Consider the following 19,169-nt stretch of genomic DNA (forward strand, 5'->3'; position numbering starts at 1 on the left):
CAAATGTAATCATCACCGTCCGACTGCTCAATGCATCATGAGGATGCTACATTGTAACAATATTATACACTTCCCCAAACTGCTATCGGGTGCCCCCGATATACATATAAGTAAACATAGAACCCTGTGTTTGGAGATCGGGGCTTGGTAATATCTATAATGGAGGGTGGGGGATTGGGGGCGCAAGGGCAAAGTTTTTTTAAATAAAATGTTTAATTTGCATTATCTGGATAATTTAAAAAAAAAAAATTACGCCAATTACGGCGCCGGTCGCGGCACCGGTTTTTACCAACGGGAGTTTTTTTGCTCGTCGAAATGTAACATAATTCCTTTAAAAATACAAGAATCCTGGTGCTGAATACAGAATGATTGGATATATGGAAATGTAGGGACAAAACCAGCAGAGGAACGGGATGTGGGGATGTGAAAGTTAGTGACATGAAGGTTAGTAACGGGCGATGACAACCAGAAGGAGAATCCAAATATCTGTCACTATTCTCATTCATGTCAGAGAGTGATAAAGATAATACACGTTAATGGTGTTTGGACAGTACGTGCAGCTTCTGTGCTTCATTTTTCTCTTTCTCCATCAAATTTATCAAACAAACAAACAATAAACAAAATCCCAAAAACTAATAAACATGAACATAACATTTAGTAAAAAACTTAAATTTCTGCCATAAAACTGCCAGTGTATTTGTTATAAGGAAAACTGCACCCCAAATATTCAGGAATAATAGAATTAACTGCGACCTCCATCTTTAATATGGTCACAGAACTGTCTGGAGACTATAAATATCCTGAACGAGAGCAGAGACACAGAACTGTCTGGTGACTATAAATATCCTGAACGAGAGCAGAGACACAGAACTGGGACACTTTTCAATCTATAATTAATAATGAGTTATGATACTTTAGGACTTGCTTAGAGTGTAATAACACCACACATACAGTATCAGAGTGACCTAGTCCTACCTGCCTGCCATCCGGGACTGACGCGTTCCGCCGGGGAGGATCTCCACTTTTCACTAAACATCGACGCTTCCTCCAGAAATTCTATCTTCTTCCCGTATTGCATTTCCAAAACAGGGAGGATGTCCGGCAACTTGGCCGATATTATCCTGTACGCGATATCCGGTTTCCCGATGAACCTTTGCCGGATGCTAATCTCATGTCCCGTGAAGACTTTGATGTCATCCACGTCCTGACGCCCATATCGGTGAAGCAATTGGAAGCTACAATCAGAAATCTCCAGGGCGGATAACAGAACGGTCAGTTTACCCGGCTTGAGGTTGTGTTCGGGATAATGGGAGAAGACGATGGGGATTATGATGATGACTCCTTCCTTCCCGCTATTCTGGCCGCCCGCAGAGTTTTCCTTGGATGGAGCGTGTGCGGATCTCTTCCACGGACTGCTGCCGAACGGCCACCAGGACGGGGACTCAAGAACGGACAAAATTCTATCACAAAGACAACAGGGAGATATTAGGAGAATGACATCAGCTCATCACAATTCTCCGTCATCTATAGAAATGTTACATAGAAGTTATACATAAGTGTCCAACCTGCAATCTAACATTGCTGGAGATATAGCGGCATGAGTAAGACTGACAGAAGCCAGAGACAAATATAACGGCAGCCTAGTGAAGGGTAAGCTCTGCAGGCAAGGGGAGTTAAATTAATTTTCTTTCTACATTCATCTTCATTAATAGACAAATCCAAATAATAAATAAATGGAGTAAGAAATGCTCATTTCTGTATTATTTCAATGAGGAGACATAATGAGTGGAGATAAAGGTCTACTGGAGAGTAGATTGCATAAAGAAATACAATCATTTATGGATAAATGTATCTGGAAATACCTATGAATGTGTTACATGATTTATACTCTCCCAGTTACAGTATTCCAAGTTGCTTTATGCTAAAGACCCACTAATACCAATTACACATACAGTGGGCCATGTGTGACAATATAGATAAATATATCTCTCTGAGAGTGTAATGATATCTGAGATTATAGGGAGGATTTTATATGATGCACAGCAGACTTCCTGCTAGTCACCATACTGAAGGACAGTTTTGGAGCCTTTTGCTCCTAAAGTGGCTAACAGAAAATAATAGTGGCTTGGTAGGTAAACGATGTCAAACATTTACAAGTAAATATATCGTCCCCTCATAAACTGGTGTTTAAAACAAATACAATCATTAAAAGACTGTTTGTTACTAAAAATAACCTCTGTAATTACTCTTTTTTTACACTGTCCATCTCAATCTCAAAAACAAAAAAGATCTATGCTTAGAGCGAAACGCGTTGGCTTTTGTTGGGTATATATTGAACTGCCTTCTGATCACCAATACCCTGGAGTCACTATACCAGCGAGATTTGATCTAGAAAATATTGGATTCTTTTGTGATATGCAGCTGAAAGAAGAGATTCTGGTAGGAAGATTGACAGTTATCAATACTACCTTGTATGGGATGTATTTTGTTCTTTAAAATTTTAAAATATTTTGCAATAAAGTTTTTAAAAGGGTAATCCGCCTAGATTCGGCCTTTGTTCTTTTTTGTCTCCTATCCATGAATGAATATTTGGGAGTAAGAAAAAAGAGGATACAAGAGAAAAAAATAATGTAAAGACCCTTGATTGAAGTTAGTCACATTACCCTGAATAAGCCTAACCTTGACTGATCTTGGAAGCTAAGCAGGATTGGGTCTGGTCAGTACTTGGATGGGAGACCATCGGGATATATGATGTGGAGATGTGGTTGATTTATTAATATAAGGATATGAGAGAAGAGAGAACGTAAAGACCCTTTATTGAAGTTGATTGTCGTCTGCCTGTAAGTATAACACCTAGGGGGGATCATCAGACACCTATCCTTTCAGGATATATGACACGGGAGTGTTTTAAAGATTTTATGGAACTTTTTTGATTCACTTCATTATATGTTACATGTGTCTATATGTTTTCTGACAGTTAGTTTGCACCTTGTATGACAAGTTACTGAGGGCCATAGTACAAACCAATGTATGCTCGAATTTAGTGGTTTAGTGGTATGCCATTCAGTTTGTTCAAGGCCGCTGTGGTTGTTGGAGCGCTCTAGATCTAATTTTATTTTGCTGTCCATCTCAATCTGCCTCCTCAAATCTGCCACAGGGAGGAGACGGGGTTCATGGGAAAAATCAAGACAGAGTAAGCCACGCCCCTTTAATGTTCCCTGACTACGGCCAGACCCGCCGGTGCCACGCCCATTCCAATGACGCCACAGCGGGCTATGATAACTATATATAATATACAGGAAGGAGAACGAAAGTGACGCTAGTGTGTCTGTGTGATCCAGAATTTAGACTAAACAAGAAGAAGAAAAAGATTCCTATAACGGAGGCACATTTATTAAATATATGACTTGTATAGAAAAGCAAAAGTATCAACTTTCACATAATAAAAATATATCTTTATTTCACTATTGACCCAAAATAAATTTCTCTATGACTCAAAAGAATTTCTAAATGATTGAAATGACATCCTGACTCAATGGGCAGCACGGTGCCTTAGTAATTAGCACTTCTGCCTCACAGCACTGGGGTCATGAGTTCAATTCCCGACCATGGCCTTATCTGTGAGGAGTTTGCATGTTCTCCTCGTCTTTGCGTGGGTTTCCTCCGGGTGCTCCGGTTTCCTCCCACACTCCAAAAACATACTGATAGGTTAATTGGCTGCTATCAAATTGCCCCTAGTCTGTGTCTGTCTGTCTGTGTGTGTGTATGTTAGGGAATTTAGACTGTAAGCTCCAATGGAGCAGGGACTGATGTGAGTTCTCTGTACAGCGCTGCGGAATTAGTGGCGCTTTATAAATAAATGGTGATGATGATGATGAATGTATAACTATATGACATACTAAAGATGCCGTTTAAATCGTATTTAAAGGACATTTGGTGACATATGAATATTGAAGAAGTCTAAACATTAGCAATTATCACAATAATAGTGAAACAAATGACAAACACATATAGAGGGAGATCAGAAGAACTATCGGAAAGCTCTATTTTTTTTTAATCTATACCACATAGTGGTTCTATTTCTTTCCACCAATTGTAATATTTTGCTTGGGCTAATGTAGAACCGTTTCCCTATATTGGTTTGGTCTAAATTTTGAAATAAAGTTATATATTTATTTCAATGATGTGAAAATTGATACTTTTGCTTTCTATACCAGTGGTATTTAGAATAAACGTGGCTCCGTTATAGGAATCTTTATCTTATTCTTGTTTCCTTTTGCTATTGTAGGAGATCGCCCCAATAGACTGTTTCTTTGGGACATATTATTATTGAGAGGAAATGTCTATGAAAATATGACTCTGGTGTGGATAATTTTCCCCTGCTTCTAAATCCAGAATTTAGACTGTAAGCTCCACTGGTTCAGGGACTGATGTGAACAATGAGCGATATTCCCCGTAAAAATGCTCCGCACTATGTTAGCACTATATAAAAGATAGTAATAACAAAAGGACTACAATGACTATATGTACGAGCAAACTCTGATCTAGGTCGCCCTATTGGCTACATCTAAGTGATCACCCCAGGACTCTGTCTCGCCGTATCCTCACATCTCCGATCTGTCTGTTTAATCCATGAACTGTTGGGGTTTTTTTTGTGACTTGGCAGCACTTAAAAAAAGTTATAGAGGAGAGGACAACAGCGCTCTTACCTCTCCCTCTTCACTTCTGCTTCTATCCTGCAAAACAACTGGACTCTCTCCAGAGCAAATATTGACCCAACTTTTAATTCCTTCCTCACTTGTAAAAGTTGCCCAGCGCAGCAGCTGCCGGCGTTTAATGAGGAACAGTTCAGTCTAAGGTTTTATTGCAAATTAACCTCATCAGAGCCTGGGAAACGCGTCGTGTTTTACTGGGGGAATAGCTGACGAGGACGAACTGGCACACGACGGGTAGAGAGAGATAATGAATCATTTATGTCCGCTGATTTCATAGGGTAATTTATGTGGCAGCATTAATCAGACAACTCTGTAACAACAGGACACTCTCCCTGCACATTGTACCAACAACATGCGCCAGATTCAAATACAAGATCTCGGGGCCCCGTTTCCTTTGGTACAAATGCAAAATGTTTTTATCAATAGGTTCAGAGGATAAATCACAATCTAAACAGAACAAGACGCTGACATTAAACCAAAGACTCCCAGAAACAATCCTGCAAGAACAGAGCCGTATAGCAATATATAAATCCCAAAAACTAAAATAACCCTAACAGGAACACCAAGTCCAGCAACAAATACCCACCATCTAATATATATAATACAGAACTCCCAAATAAATATTAAGCAACACAACCCGCTAAATTAATTATCCTAATTGTAATAATTTCTTTGTGGTAACAACAGCGCAATGAAGCGACTATCACAAAATAAGCTGCAGGACATTGACATAAGTTTTGCATAAATGGGCGCGGAGGCACTAAGGCCCGATCTGGTGTTTATGGCTCAGAAAGTTTTAATTAACAAACATAATCTTTGTGTAACATAGAGATGGAGGGGAACAGCTGACCTGAAATAAGGGTCATTTACATGGCTGCAACCAACTTACTGTAAATGTTTGAACTTTGTTTCATTTGGAGCTATGTTTGACACCACAATTTTCCCACTCCAATGTGACAGGAGCCTCATATCACTACTCTGTGCTGCTGGGTGCCCTGCTTCTTCCACTATATAACTCTCAGTCTGTGGCTTCCTGCTGCCTCCATTCCCCTTCTCACATCATGTCACTGCCCCTGTCACATACAGCCCTGTCCTCACTAACACATCACTCATCTCCTGATATACTCTGTGCTGCTGGGGACCCTGCTTCTTCCACTATATAACTCTCAGTCTGTGGCTTCTTGCTGCCTCCATTCCCCTCCTCACATCATGTCACTGCCCCTGTCACATACAGCTCTGTCCTCACTAACACATCACTCATCTCCTGATATACTCTGTGCTGCTGGGGACCCTGCTTCTTCCACTATATAACTCTCAGTCTGTGGCTTCCTGCTGCCTCCATTCCCCTCCTCACATCATGTCACTGCCCCTGTCACATGCAGCCCTGTCCTCACAAACACATCACCCATCTCCTGATATACTCTGTGCTGCTGGGTGCCCTGCTCCTTCCACTATATAACTCTCAGTCTGTGGGTTCCTGCTGCTTCCATTCCCCTCCTCATATCATGTCACTTCCCCTGTCCTCACTAACACATCACTCATCTCCTGATATACTCTGTGCTGCTGGGTGCCCTGCTTCTTCCACTATATAACTCTCAGTCTGTGGGTTTCTGCTGCCTCCATTCCCCTCCTCACATAATGTCACTGCTCCTGTCACATGCAGCCCTGTCCTCACTAACACATCACTCATCTACTGATATACTCTGTGCTGCTGCTGCTGGGGACCCTGCTCCTTCCACTATATAACTCTCAGTCTGTGGCTTTATGCTGCCTCCAATACCCTCCTCACATCATGTCACTGCCCCTGTCACATGCAGCCCTGTCCTCACTAACACATCACTTATCTCCTGATATACTATGTGCTGCTGTGGGACCCTGCTCCTTCCACTATATAACTCTGTCTGTGGCTTCCTGCTGCCTCTATCCCCCTCCTCACATCATGTCACTGCCCCTGTCACATGCAGCCCTGTCCTCACTAACACATCACTTATCTCTTGATATACTCTGTGCTGCTGTGGGACCCTGCTCCTTCCACTATATAACTCTCAGTCTGTGGCTTCCTGCTGCTGGGAGTAAACCAACATTTCCCCCTAAACATACCTGTTATCAGCAGCCATTCTCTGGTTACCAGACACCTCTTTTCCACAGACATTAATGTCCGAAAACTTCACAAAACTGGGAGAGCGATATAAACTTTCCTATGTTTGAAATGCAAAGATTCACTGCTGAATGCAGGGCCTTATTCCTAGTTCATTTTAAATAGGTTCCCTTCCATTCTGGTGTCCTTAAATCTGCCTGGACTACATTGTTTGTTTGCAGATCTCTGGATATATTCAGGCCATCCAAAGGCTGCAAAGACCACCGAATACACCTGATGAAACCAAACTCCAACCCAGAGCCCGTGTAACACCTAAAGACCTCGCAAAGGAAGCAGAGGCCAGAGTAGAGCAAGACAGAGTATCCCTTAACCCTGGCTTCTTCTGGGGTCTGAAGCCTGGTCACATAGGCTGTGTGCACAACCGGAGCTAGCTGGGATGTTATGGCTCGGATGGCTGGGGACTTTGTATTCCCTATGATGTCTATAGAAGACATTGCAAGTTTTATTCTGCGGTTAACGTTAGCAGAGGTGCGTCTACCTCCAAAATGCTTTATAACTTTATGGTATATTAGAAATTAGTTTATTAGTAATTAATCAGTTAGTTGGAGAAGTTGCAGAAAGTTAGTATGTTCTGCCACAGAACTCATTACTGGAACCCACTAATGGAACAACATTAATATAGTAACCAGCTATTGTATCTATCAGGCTAATTATAACTCATCACAGGGTCCCTTTACCCTCTTTATACTTAGAACTGTGATCTAACCATAGCCCCATGAAAGAAAGAAATAAAATGTCACAAAAATACCCTAGTAAGAGAAAGGACAATGTCATAACTGAATACATACTGAAGAGTTTACCAGTCACACATTTATTGGTGGGCTGAGCCAATATACATGAGATCACAGGCTATCGGTGAATTACAGAATATTAGTTAAGCCCACCAAGTGACTGTCTACGCCACAAGTACACTAGGTTTGTGGGTCACCTGTCGGAGGTCTCCATGTCCGCTTCGATCTTGTTCAAGCCTTTCATAATGTTGTCAAACTGCTCCCCTTGGTGGTGAAGAACCCTGGTTGTGTCCTCCATGCGTTTCTGGGACCCGGAGACGATGTTAATGAGTTTCTTTCCCTTCGATGTATTAGAAGCAGCCCCCTGTCCCCCTCCAGGCCCCAGTAACTGTTCCCTCCAGAAGTGCTCGAGCACCGTGAAGACCACACTCCTGTTGGGTTGCAGGGAGCTGAACCAATGCTTGGCTTGGTCCTTCTCCAGCACAGTGATGGAGCTGAAGATGTAGCTGGAAGACTCCTTCTTGATTTCATTGATGCAGGAGAGGTGGAAGCTGACCAGAAACTGGTCTGCGTTGTCCGACCTGAATCTGAGATGGGTCGGGGTCAGCGAGAGCCTCCCGGGAACCCATCGCCTCTCACTGGTTAGGTAGTAAGAACATGGCCAGGTCTGGACAGGAACCTCTTTGTTCATCAGATCACTTGTTCTCAGGGATCTTCTTTGAGCAAATTCACAGCTATAGTTATCTGAAACAAGGCAAAGAAACACAATAAACCAGGGACGGGCTTTGGCAAGTATGGTTTAGGTAAAAAGAGATGCTCCAACTCTGATGACCATTAGGAGCAGAGAAGATGCTCATTCACATCTCAAAAATGTCATGGGAGTGAGAGGCCATCGGGACTGTCCTTATTTCACGCGTCACATTTATAATTATTCATTTTTTATTCCATTTCTATAATTCTACTTCTAAATGTGCTTTTCTTCAAACATGAGGGTGGATGGTGCAAGAGACAGCCCAAAGAACCTTTAAGGTCAATATCTCATCTTATGAAACCTTTCATGTGAGTGCAAAGTGATGTTCATTACTGTGTGTACCCAGCATTTAGGGAGTCACGGTGTCTGTGGCCATCTTGAAGCGAGCAGCCATGCGTCTGCACGAAACAGGGGAGCGCATTGGGGCAAAAGTAACAAAAGAGCATTTTTCCAGCACTGTAAATGACAAGTTTTGGGAGTGTGAATTATTCTACACACTTCCCTGTCTTGTACTGTAGTGTGTGACGGACCTTATCATTATCTGATTCAGCAGAGAACAGGGTTATAATACAGCTACTTACATGACACAGGAAGATCTATCACTTCCAGCTACATCTCTGGAACTTGCAGGTACCACTAACCGCCAAGAGTCCAGATTATGAAGACTATGAGACAAAAAAAAATAAACTGTTAATTTCAAGCAGTGGGGGTCATTTTATATCCAACACGCTACCAATAAAGTATAAAAAACTTTATATATTACTACAAATAATCGTGTCAGTAATCACATAAAGAAAAGGAAAGAGCCAGTAGAAACAGGAGGTGGCAGATCAAAGTGATAAACCAAATTTCATGGTTTACTCAAATCACAATGTCTCGCATAACACCCAGATTGTCCCACTTTATGTTGTCATGTATAAGCTGAAACCGAAGCTTCAATTTACCTTCCAAATGGTACACAGGGCAAACTAGCCTGTACTGCTGGTGACTATGTACTGAAAGCTTTTCTATGTATAATAATTTGCATCCCAAGAGAGTACGTATGTAGACACAAGAAATACAATCTTCTGTAACCATTTTAAATGTTCCTCTTTGGACATTACAGTTTTGGGTGGAATAATAGAGACAAAGGAAAACACCAATGGTTTCTTTGTAACCCAGGAAAGTGGTGCAATAGCTTAAAAGAAATATATATAATTACTAAAAATACCTTTCTCAATAGCTGCAAAGAATGGTATTTATGTTTATAGGACAATACCACTCTAACTGTGTATATAAAATGGCATTGCTGCTGGGCATATAACTGAATTACCAGTGGGCATCTTACAGATCACTACTGCTACTATGCATATCATCATCACCATTTATTTATATAGTGCCACCAACTCCGCAGCGCTGTACAGAGCATATAAATGTGTATTACTGCTGAGCATGTTTCTGGATATTATTAGTGGCCTATTAGGTGTTTCTGGGCATTAGTAATGGTATATTAGAACTTAGCTGTGGTCACTAGTATTATAAATCTTAAGGCATTAAAAGTGGCATATTAGATGTTGAGTGAATTATTACGGGCATGTTGCATTTTGCTGGCGTTACGTCATCATCAACATTTATTTATATAGTTCCAGCAAACTCTGTAGAAATTTACAATTGGGAACACACACATTAATAAAACAATACTGGGTAATACAGACAGAGAGGTAAGAGGGCCCTGCTCACAACCTTACATGCTGGGACACTATGGCTGCAGTTACTGTACATGGGCAGCACGGTGGCTCAGTGGTTAGCACTTCTGCCTTACAGTACTGGGGTCATAAGTTCAATTCCCAGTCATGGCCTTATCTGTGTGGAGTTTGTATGTTCTCCCTGTGTTTGCGTGGGTTTCCTCCGGGTGCTCCGGTTTCCTCCCACACTCCAAAAACATACAAAATTGACCCTAGTCTCTGTGTGTGTGTATGATAGGGAAGTTAGACTGTAAGCTCCAATGGGGCAGGGACTGATGTGAATGAGTTCTCTGTACAGCGCTGCGGAATCAGTGGCGCTATATAAAATAAAATGATGATGATGCCAACATGCTGGGACTGTCACGCCTGCAGAATATTGGGAGATATGTCCCGTTACCCGCTGCTCTGCCACCGGTGAGTGCAGCAATGCGTGGGAATTTTTAGGTCAGGTAAGAGGGGTAAAGGGCGGCCTAGCTCTTCAGAAGCCATAGGCACAGCGCTGTGGGTGTGGCCACGCGGTACGTCCAGACACTGTGTTAGTATACAGTATATAATATAATGCTGGACATTACCGCCTGTATATTAGACTTCCCTTGGCATTACCACTATCACATTATCAGAGTTATGGGGGGACCTTATTACATAACCTGGTGATCTAGATGGATGGAAAACCGTGATCACTGGAAATCTTAAACTTGGTGTCCTCTGTGAGTCAGCTCAGGAGCTTACACTCTAAGGGGTGAGCGCTCCCTCCCTGAAGACTGCACTCCAGGTACCCTATACTCACACTCCAACTCCACAACCCTCCTCCATCCCCGGCCCCCACTACACTTAGGGTCCAATAAATGCAGCATTGAGGTTATTCTCCACTGAGCTGGCACTCACACGGAGCAGGCACTCACACTCATCTCTTGGGGCTCAGGGTACAATCACACTGGTCCCAGCCTCCACCCCACACCGGGGTCCCTGCTGCCACCACCTGTCACCAGGGGCCCCACACTCACCCTCCTCCGGGGGCCCCACATGACCATAACTCTATCATTTAGGACCCACTTCCCTGTCAGTCCCGCCCCCCCCCCCCCGGGCTCAGGGGGTGAGGGGGGTAATTATACATCACACACTGTACACAGGACCTCACAGGTGTGGTAGAACTACAAGTCCCAGCACTCCCCGCCTCTCACAGGGCCGGCCTGCTGAGACTTGTAGTACCACCCGCACACAGCCGCCATCTTACCGCTGACAGGAGCCCCCGGTACCGGGAGGTGTTATAATGTCTGGTTGTGACGTCACCGCCCGCGTCACGTGACCCCGCTGTGTGCAGCCGGGAAATCCGTCCGACCGGAAACAGCATCAGGGGACACAGTGCAGCCAGGGGCCCCAGGTACCCGCGTCTACCTGCTGTTATCACTAATACTGCCCCTAATACTACATCTAATACTATAATACTGCCTCTAATACTACCTGTAATAGTATAATACTGCCTCTAATACTACCACATACATCTGTATCTCTCCAGTGTTATTATCATTACTACACTAATACTAACTCTAATACTACCACTGGTACTACAGCTTTATTATCAATATGCCCCTAATACTACCACTATAAAACTACAGCATTACTACAGTAACCAGTTATTCTGTCTCTCGGGCTAATTCTAGTTATCACAGGGTCTCCTTACCCTCTTTATACTAAGAATTGTGATATTACCATCACCCCAAAGAAAATATAATGTCACAAATATACCCTGATAAAAGAAAGACCATTGCTATAACTGAGTACATAGTAAACAGTTCACCAGTCACCCATTTACTGGTGGGCTGAGCAAGCACCAGGTCACAGGTTATGGGTTTACTAGTGACGTGATCACTGCCCCCCCCCCCCCCCCCAATAACCCAGATGCCCCCCGTCTGACACTGTCTATCAGTAAAACAGGGCCACTGATCCATATATATATATATATATATATATATATATATATAAAAGCTCATATCCTGTGTCTCCCCTTATCATTTACAGAATGCAGAAGCATATAAAACACAAACATTTGATGCGTCCCTAAACTCAGACATCTTATGGATGAGTCCGAGTTACAGATAACTCCCACTGTCTGGAATCATATCGACTTTATTGAAGATCCGAAAAACTTCACTTATAATGAGTTTTTTAGCACGTATATGATAGGCAACGCTCCGTGTCTCTTCTCCTCCAAGTTCACTCAGTCCTGGGGAAGCCGAAAATCGTGGGTTACCTCGGACAACAAGCCCAACTGGCACTATCTGCTACAGAATTTCGGTACGTGAGAACAAGCACAGGATTTAGACTGAGGCTACACAAACAATATTTTTTGTTATTTTTTAAATGCATTTTAAAATATTCTATATTTGGGGCAGTGTTTGCAATGCACCGATTTTTGATTTGTGTGTGTATGTTTTTTTTTTTTTATTATTATTATTATTTACTCTATAGTCTAAAGTCAGAGAAATTGCATGAAATGTATTTAACGGAAACATTTATTTTTATTGCTGTTCTTTTAGCGTTCTGGCAAAATTCACCAATGTAAGTGTGAATGGGATCTAGATTATATAGTTACAGTTGTGCATTGCTTCTTCTGTTTCAATATATTTTAGGGGATGCGGTTGTTCCTGTTGCCAACTGTGATGTGAAAGAATACAACGCAAATCCCAAAGAGCAGATCCCTCTCCGGGAGTTCATCTCTTACTGGAGAGAATATACAGAGAACGGCTGTCAGTCTCCCAGGGGATGTCTGTACCTTAAGGACTGGCACATGACCAGGTATATATGTAGCTGACTGCCTGATACATCTCTGATGTCGTCACCAGATATTCTCCCTGATGCCCTAGTAGGTCTGCCACTGACCTGCCATTCGCCTCCACTCCGAACCTTCCACTGCCACCTCCAAGACTTCTCCCAAGCTGCATCCCACTTATGGAACTCCCTACCCGGCCTGACCAGGCTCTCCCCAACCTTCATAACCCACCTCCTCACTATGACCTCTACTACCCCCACTTATTCTACTGCCTCTGTGCACTACTAGCTACCATCCTGTCCCTCTAGCTCCTATTGTCTCAGCGTTACCCTCCCCCTCTAGATTGTAAGCTCTCCTGATCAGGGACCTCTCTAGCCCTCTGTCTCATATGTGATCTGTGTTCTTCTGACAGTCTGACGCTGCAGTTTTCTGGGGCATTATAAATACTGACAATGACGAGTACATGGTCTCGATGTACACAGGCGTCTGTGGTGTAGATTAATGCAGTGTGACACGCGGCCAGGCTCAGCTACCAGTATCTATGCCCAGACTAACAGTGTTCCCTCGCCCCATCACACCCTGAGAATCTGACTTTCTCCCTCGCCTTGTTGTGGCAAGTGGCTCATTGATTACACTAAATTACAGCCACAACTGCTAGTAAGGAATAAAATACACATCTAAGATCAGTTATTGATCATCATTACATATTTACAGATGGAGAGAATTAGGAAACATTTGCGGATATAATGGGTCGCTTGGTGAAAACTGTGTATATATATATATATATACATGGGGGACCTGGTAAATACAGTTCTGTGCACAGGATTGGGCTCCCCTATTGGATGGCATGTTGCTGAATATCTCAGTGAAAAGAAGTATCTCGCAGGATACACTTAGACCTGACTTATTTTTGTTCATATATAATATCTACCGGTACCATTGGCTCCGATTACCCTTAAAACTATAATTTACACTGCCTGCGACACAATACGATATTAGGATTTGAACCTGGACCTCTCCGGTCTCGACATTGCTGGGAAATAACGACTGAGCTCCTCCCTCTTCTTACAGGGAGTTCCTGGATCATGATGTGTATGAGACTCCAGCATACTTCTCATCAGACTGGCTGAACGAGTACTGGGACGCCATCGCTGAGGATGATTACCGCTTCGTCTACATGGGGCCGGCTGGCTCATGGTACAGTCATCTGGTGTTTTTATCATTACAGCAACACAGGGGGTGGAGGGTTGGGACTAGGATGGTGGTTAAGGTTCCCAGTAACAAAACCATGGAGAGTTGTGTTTGTGAAACAAAATGTCTTTATTATAGCAGAAATACACGGATGACACAGAAAGCAACAGATGCAGTGAGTGGTTATTGCCAAACGTAGTTTATGATAGCAAAATTAGAAGGTATAATTGTAAATGCAGATTCCTGAACTGCAGCACAGGGTAGCAGAATTACCAGGTTTGAATCTGAGGCTGGACATACAGAGTCCCAGGCACAATGGATGAACTGGTTTAGCCACTGGAGCAGGTAAGAATGGTGTCTGCTGAAGAATCAGGCAAAAGGAGGGTTAGACAAGCCAGGAGTCAGAAGCCAAGAAATCGACAAAAGTAGCAAAGAATAGACAGGAACAAGGTCAAAACAAAGATCTGGGTCACAAGAGGAGGAGTAGAACATAGAAACAGGCAGGAGTCAGAACACAGGAGTACACTGAGGAAACAGTAAAGACAAACAAATTGGCACAGATTGCAGGGAAAGGCAGTCTCTTAAAGGCCGGAAACAGGTGAGCGTGATCCAGCTTGGATGCTGTTAGCAGGCAAAGAGAACTGTCAAGGTATAAGAGCAGCACCTCTGGTAGCACAGAGGTACTGCACTCCTAATACAGAATGAAGGACAGAGGCATAACAGGTGGTAGTTTGCTCTATTAAATCCTACACATTATTAGTAGTATTATTACTCTTTATTTATATATTACCAGTGTGCACAGAGGCACTTACAATTAGTTATAGAACATACCATGATGATAATACAGAAACATACAATGGTACAGAAGGAAGGAGTGCCCTGCTCGCTAGAGCTTACAGTCTACTTTGACTTCTTTCCGTTAGCCATTAATCGGTATAAAATGACAATTTCGTTTTTCATGTTTTCTCATTTGAGGACAGACGTACACTGCTTTTCCTGCTGCATTTTACACTCTGTCCAGAAGGTGGCAGTATCACTATTATGTTTCAATGACTTATAATGACACATATTTTACCAGTGCTAAAATGTAACAGTGCAAGATCTGCAGCAAAACACTGCTCAAATATAATGATTCAACCTGTTGACGTCTTGTTATGGCAACACATGCTTCTAGAAATATAATAAGAGTAGTAATGACACATGAGCTATAGATTCTTGTTCCTCCATGTTCCTTGTATCACTGTGATTATGACGTTATAGAACAGAAGTTCCTAACCTTCGTTTTCACATTATATCTGGGAATACGCTACACAATATACGGATTAGTTAGCTCGTTCTAGTGCCCAAATGTTAACTATTGTACAAATACATTGAGCAACAAAGGCTGTCCTGGAATGACAGCGTTATATACACGCTGGTAAATCTGATATTTAATTAAATAAGGCGCCAGCTGAGACGTGAACAGTGAGATGAAATTAGTAGATAAAGGTCACAACACGGCCACTATATTATATACCTGACAGTTCCAGAACTGCTGTCTCTTTTGGCCCCAACCACATCTTCGTCCTACGGCAACATCGATGGTGGACAGGGCTAGAGGCACGGCACCAGGCAAGCGCAGTTGAGGGATGATGTCGTGCCCGCTGTGCGCACAATGGCATGTCCCGCTAATTATATATAGTGTAGGGGTTCTAGCATCAGAGGAAACGCTGTCCTGAGATGTCAGCACTGGAAATTGGTTCAAAACTTAAAATAGCTTTAACACAGCAGCAGATCATAATAATGTGAATGGGAGGAGAGAGATTATAAGCACCGAGCTGTAGACCGTCTAACGCTAATAATCAGAGACGAGCAGAGAGCCCTCTTCAGTGACTTGGGGTCTCCCTGAGCCCTAATCACCAAATCTGATTTATTTCTAGACCTAAGCTGTCCCCAGTCTATGTCCGCAGCCTCTGAGACTCTGTCCTCAGTGACTGAGCTGAGTATAAACTCAAAGTGAGTGTACGTCAACTGCAAGTCAGAGGGCTTATCACTACTCAGAATACCCCTTATAGCGTATGCAGATTGGCACAATAGTAATTATACTTCATACGCAAAAATTTTGTTACCCTCTGTTACTGAAACCATAGAAGGTATCCGGATGCATTTATGATATAATAGAATATGATTAAATACATTACTACAATATACATATAATGTAATATAATATACATATAAACTAATTACATCAAAACAACTGTGATATGGAAATAAAGTAATCCTAGTTACGGAAATGAATATAAATGTTTGGGAATGTTATTATAAGAACCTTATTTCCATTCACCCAGATAATTAAATGCATAAAAATCACCAGTTACTAGCAAATGAAACGTTAATTTATAGAGCAAGATGTTAGTATTCAGTTTGTACAGGAACAGAGGTGAAAGCGCAACGTAGGACTCAAATAAAAGGACATAATAGCTAAATAGAAAGTGTGATCTAAGTGAAATATGTAAAGACATAAATACACCAGCAAAAGAAAAGTAAAATAATGTGGGGAAAAACAATACAATGACTACAGACAATAAATTGTTAAACTCATATGAAAATAGTGATGAAGGAAAACAAAACATGGAACATTATCTCGCACTGAGAGAGAGAGAAAAAAAGTTGAGATCACGTAGACAATAGGACCATTACAAAGTAGTATGAAATTGTGATTATATCCGTATATTTCTCTATGATCCAGGAGATTTTCCCTGGTCGGTGGTTCCAAACAATATTCCAGATGCTGTAGGTTGATCTTGTACCATCTACAAATGAAGTGTACACAGTAGTATCATCAGCCTAAAGGCCTTATCTTGGCTGCAGACACATAGATAAAGAACATTTGCTTTTTGATTCTATATAATTCTTCCTTCCATTCTGCTAACACCTGAGTAATATCTTCTACGCACACAGGACTCCCTTCCACGCCGACGTCTTCCGATCGTACAGTTGGTCGGCCAATATATGTGGCCGTAAGAAATGGCTCCTGTTCCCCCCTGGCCAGGAGGAATATCTGCGGGATTGCCACGGATGTCTTCCGTATGACGTAACTTCTCCTACCCTTCAGGACGCCAACCTGTACCCAAATTATAGCAGGTGCTGCCCGCCCCTGGAAGTCATACAGGAAGCCGGGGAGATCATATTCGTGCCCAGTGTCTGGCACCATCAGGTGTACAACATGGTGAGGAACAGCTTTCTTCATAGTAGGACTAAGTTCTAATATGATAAATAAATATATATAATAAAAAAAACATGAATTCAGCAAATATCTCAGCATGGTCGGGGGGGGGGGAAGGTTAGTGCTTTTGATTGAGGAACACTGGCAAGGTGCCACAATGGGCGGACTCTGGGATCTTGGTGTCCACACAATAATTTAAACTTTCCGGCAAAACAGTCGACTGCAGATCAGTTCACTGCAAATTTCACCTTGTGGTGCAAGCAGCGAGTTTTATCGATAGTGGTACTAAATACTCCAGGATATCTGAGCCGCATTGCAATAAGTCCACGTTTGAGCGATGCAGACTGCGCAGACAGTAGAATACCGAGCAGTAGAAGGAAGCGATATGATGAGATGACTCATTAATCACCATGTTGTCCACTAAAGGTTGATTGCATGTGCGTCATCAACGTAACAGCCAATCTCTACAGCTGGGACTTGTTTTCACCGGTGAAGGGGTCTGCTGGTTCCGTAATGTGGGGGCATTTTCCTGACACGGTTTGTTTGCAATAATAGGCTGGCTCAAAGCTAATTGCTACTTTCACAGTCTCCCAATGGTTTGGTAAGCTCAATGCTGATTGGTTATTTACATATCGTGGCCGCCCAGTTACCAGATCTGAACCCAGTCCATTATTGCGGAACAGGGTCTAACGCATTGTTTTCCACCTACAACCAGTAGTCAGTATAAGGATTCTTGCAGAACATTGGTGCTGCCTCCCCCCTACACAACTCCTGATATAGGTAGATCCGATGCCACACATGCCGCTTGGGGTGACCCAGCACAATATAAAGTCACTTTATATTGAGGGTTTCCATGCCTTTACATGATGCCCATTCTCCAAACAGAGAGAACCATCAGATGTTGTCCAAACAAGGCACCTGGTAAACACTAATACTAGACTGAGTATCTAACCAACAGTGTTACAGAGGTGGGCAGTTTTATTGGACAGATTCCGGAGAATTATTTGAATTTGGGATATTTGTATAGAACGTTGTACACTTGTTTCATTCTCCAGGAAGATACGATTTCCGTAAACCACAACTGGGTGAACGGCTGTAACGTGTCCGTTATGTGGAGCTTCCTCCAGGCGGAGCTGGGAGCAGTTCAGAAGGAGATCGGTGAATGGAAGGAGACGATGGAGGGCTGGGACCGGCACTGTCAGGTAACGCGTTTTACAATCTGCCAGGGGCGGATGGTCCGTTTCTGATCCCGCGTAGAACTATTTCAAGCAAGATGTGCTACACAAATGGGCATGAGTCAGGCACTTTGTGTTTTATTTTTCATTATTTTATTTGTCCTTATTATTCTTCTTATGTTCAAAAAAATATGCTAATAGTAAGAATAATGTAAGTACAGCGAGTACCCTTTCTGTCAGTGATATTTTATGGTTATTTTCACAGATTATCATGAAATCCTGCACAGGCATTGATTATAAAGAGTTTTATACCTTCTTGAAAATGATTGCTGAGCGCCGGATCCAGGACCTGGAGAAGGGACCCCCGGACTCGCCGTCTGAGGGATCTTTGGACGTCATGGTCCCAGGTCCCCAACATGCACGTTTTGATATCAGGAAAATTGCAGAAGTTTTGACCTTACTGATGAGCAATGAAGACTTTCAGAAACTGGACAAAGAGACTCTTGATCCCCCTCCCGGGGAATTTCTGTCACGTCTGCAGAAGCTGATTGAACGAAAGTCATGTACTTGATTTTAGGAGTATCTGCTGCTATTTATTTATAAATAAATATCCTATTGTTGTATCTCTGAGGGTCCCGGCGTATTCTGCATGTAATATCACTACTTTAAGGTGCAGAGAACATTCAGTACTTGTGTGTAAATAATTAGGAATGAAAAAAGAGTTACAGCCGTAATTCATAACTTCAAAG

The 19,169-nt window shown here is 42.5% G+C and overlaps 2 protein-coding genes across 5 annotated transcripts in view; one reads left to right on the forward strand and one right to left on the reverse strand.

The window, feature by feature from the left end:
* SNAP47 (synaptosome associated protein 47) overlaps nucleotides 1-11,365 on the reverse strand; it is a 37,144-nt gene extending 25,779 nt beyond the window's left edge. For 2 of the 3 annotated variants that reach the window (XM_075214154.1, XM_075214156.1), the window contains exons 1-4: nucleotides 11,314-11,365; nucleotides 8,937-9,020; nucleotides 7,802-8,348; nucleotides 976-1,460 (exon numbers count right to left, since the gene is read on the reverse strand). In XM_075214154.1, coding sequence (XP_075070255.1) covers nucleotides 976-1,460; nucleotides 7,802-8,295 — 979 coding nt within the window. In that variant the 5' untranslated portion in view covers nucleotides 8,296-8,348; nucleotides 8,937-9,020; nucleotides 11,314-11,365. Of the gene's footprint in view, nucleotides 1-975; nucleotides 1,461-7,801; nucleotides 8,349-8,936; nucleotides 9,021-11,083; nucleotides 11,199-11,313 lie in introns of those variants that run through there. The other variant, XM_075214155.1, reaches the window with a different exon arrangement.
* A 3-nt stretch (nucleotides 11,366-11,368) lies between these two features.
* On the forward strand, nucleotides 11,369-19,043 carry JMJD4 (jumonji domain containing 4). 2 transcript variants are annotated; one of them, XM_075214158.1, is made up of 7 exons: nucleotides 11,369-11,460; nucleotides 12,099-12,374; nucleotides 12,710-12,875; nucleotides 13,921-14,046; nucleotides 16,981-17,248; nucleotides 18,301-18,447; nucleotides 18,686-19,043. In XM_075214158.1, exons 2-7 carry the CDS (start codon nucleotides 12,155-12,157, stop codon nucleotides 18,989-18,991), a joined length of 1,233 nt encoding a protein of 410 aa, XP_075070259.1. In that variant the 5' UTR covers nucleotides 11,369-11,460; nucleotides 12,099-12,154; the 3' UTR covers nucleotides 18,992-19,043. The 2 variants fall into 2 exon arrangements, with proteins under 2 accessions (XP_075070259.1, XP_075070258.1); XM_075214157.1 differs by having other exon boundaries at nucleotides 11,369-12,374.
* Nucleotides 19,044-19,169: the final 126 nt, after the last annotated feature.

This window comes from Mixophyes fleayi, chromosome 5, assembly GCF_038048845.1.
Source record: "Mixophyes fleayi isolate aMixFle1 chromosome 5, aMixFle1.hap1, whole genome shotgun sequence".
NCBI lineage: Eukaryota > Metazoa > Chordata > Amphibia > Anura > Limnodynastidae > Mixophyes > Mixophyes fleayi.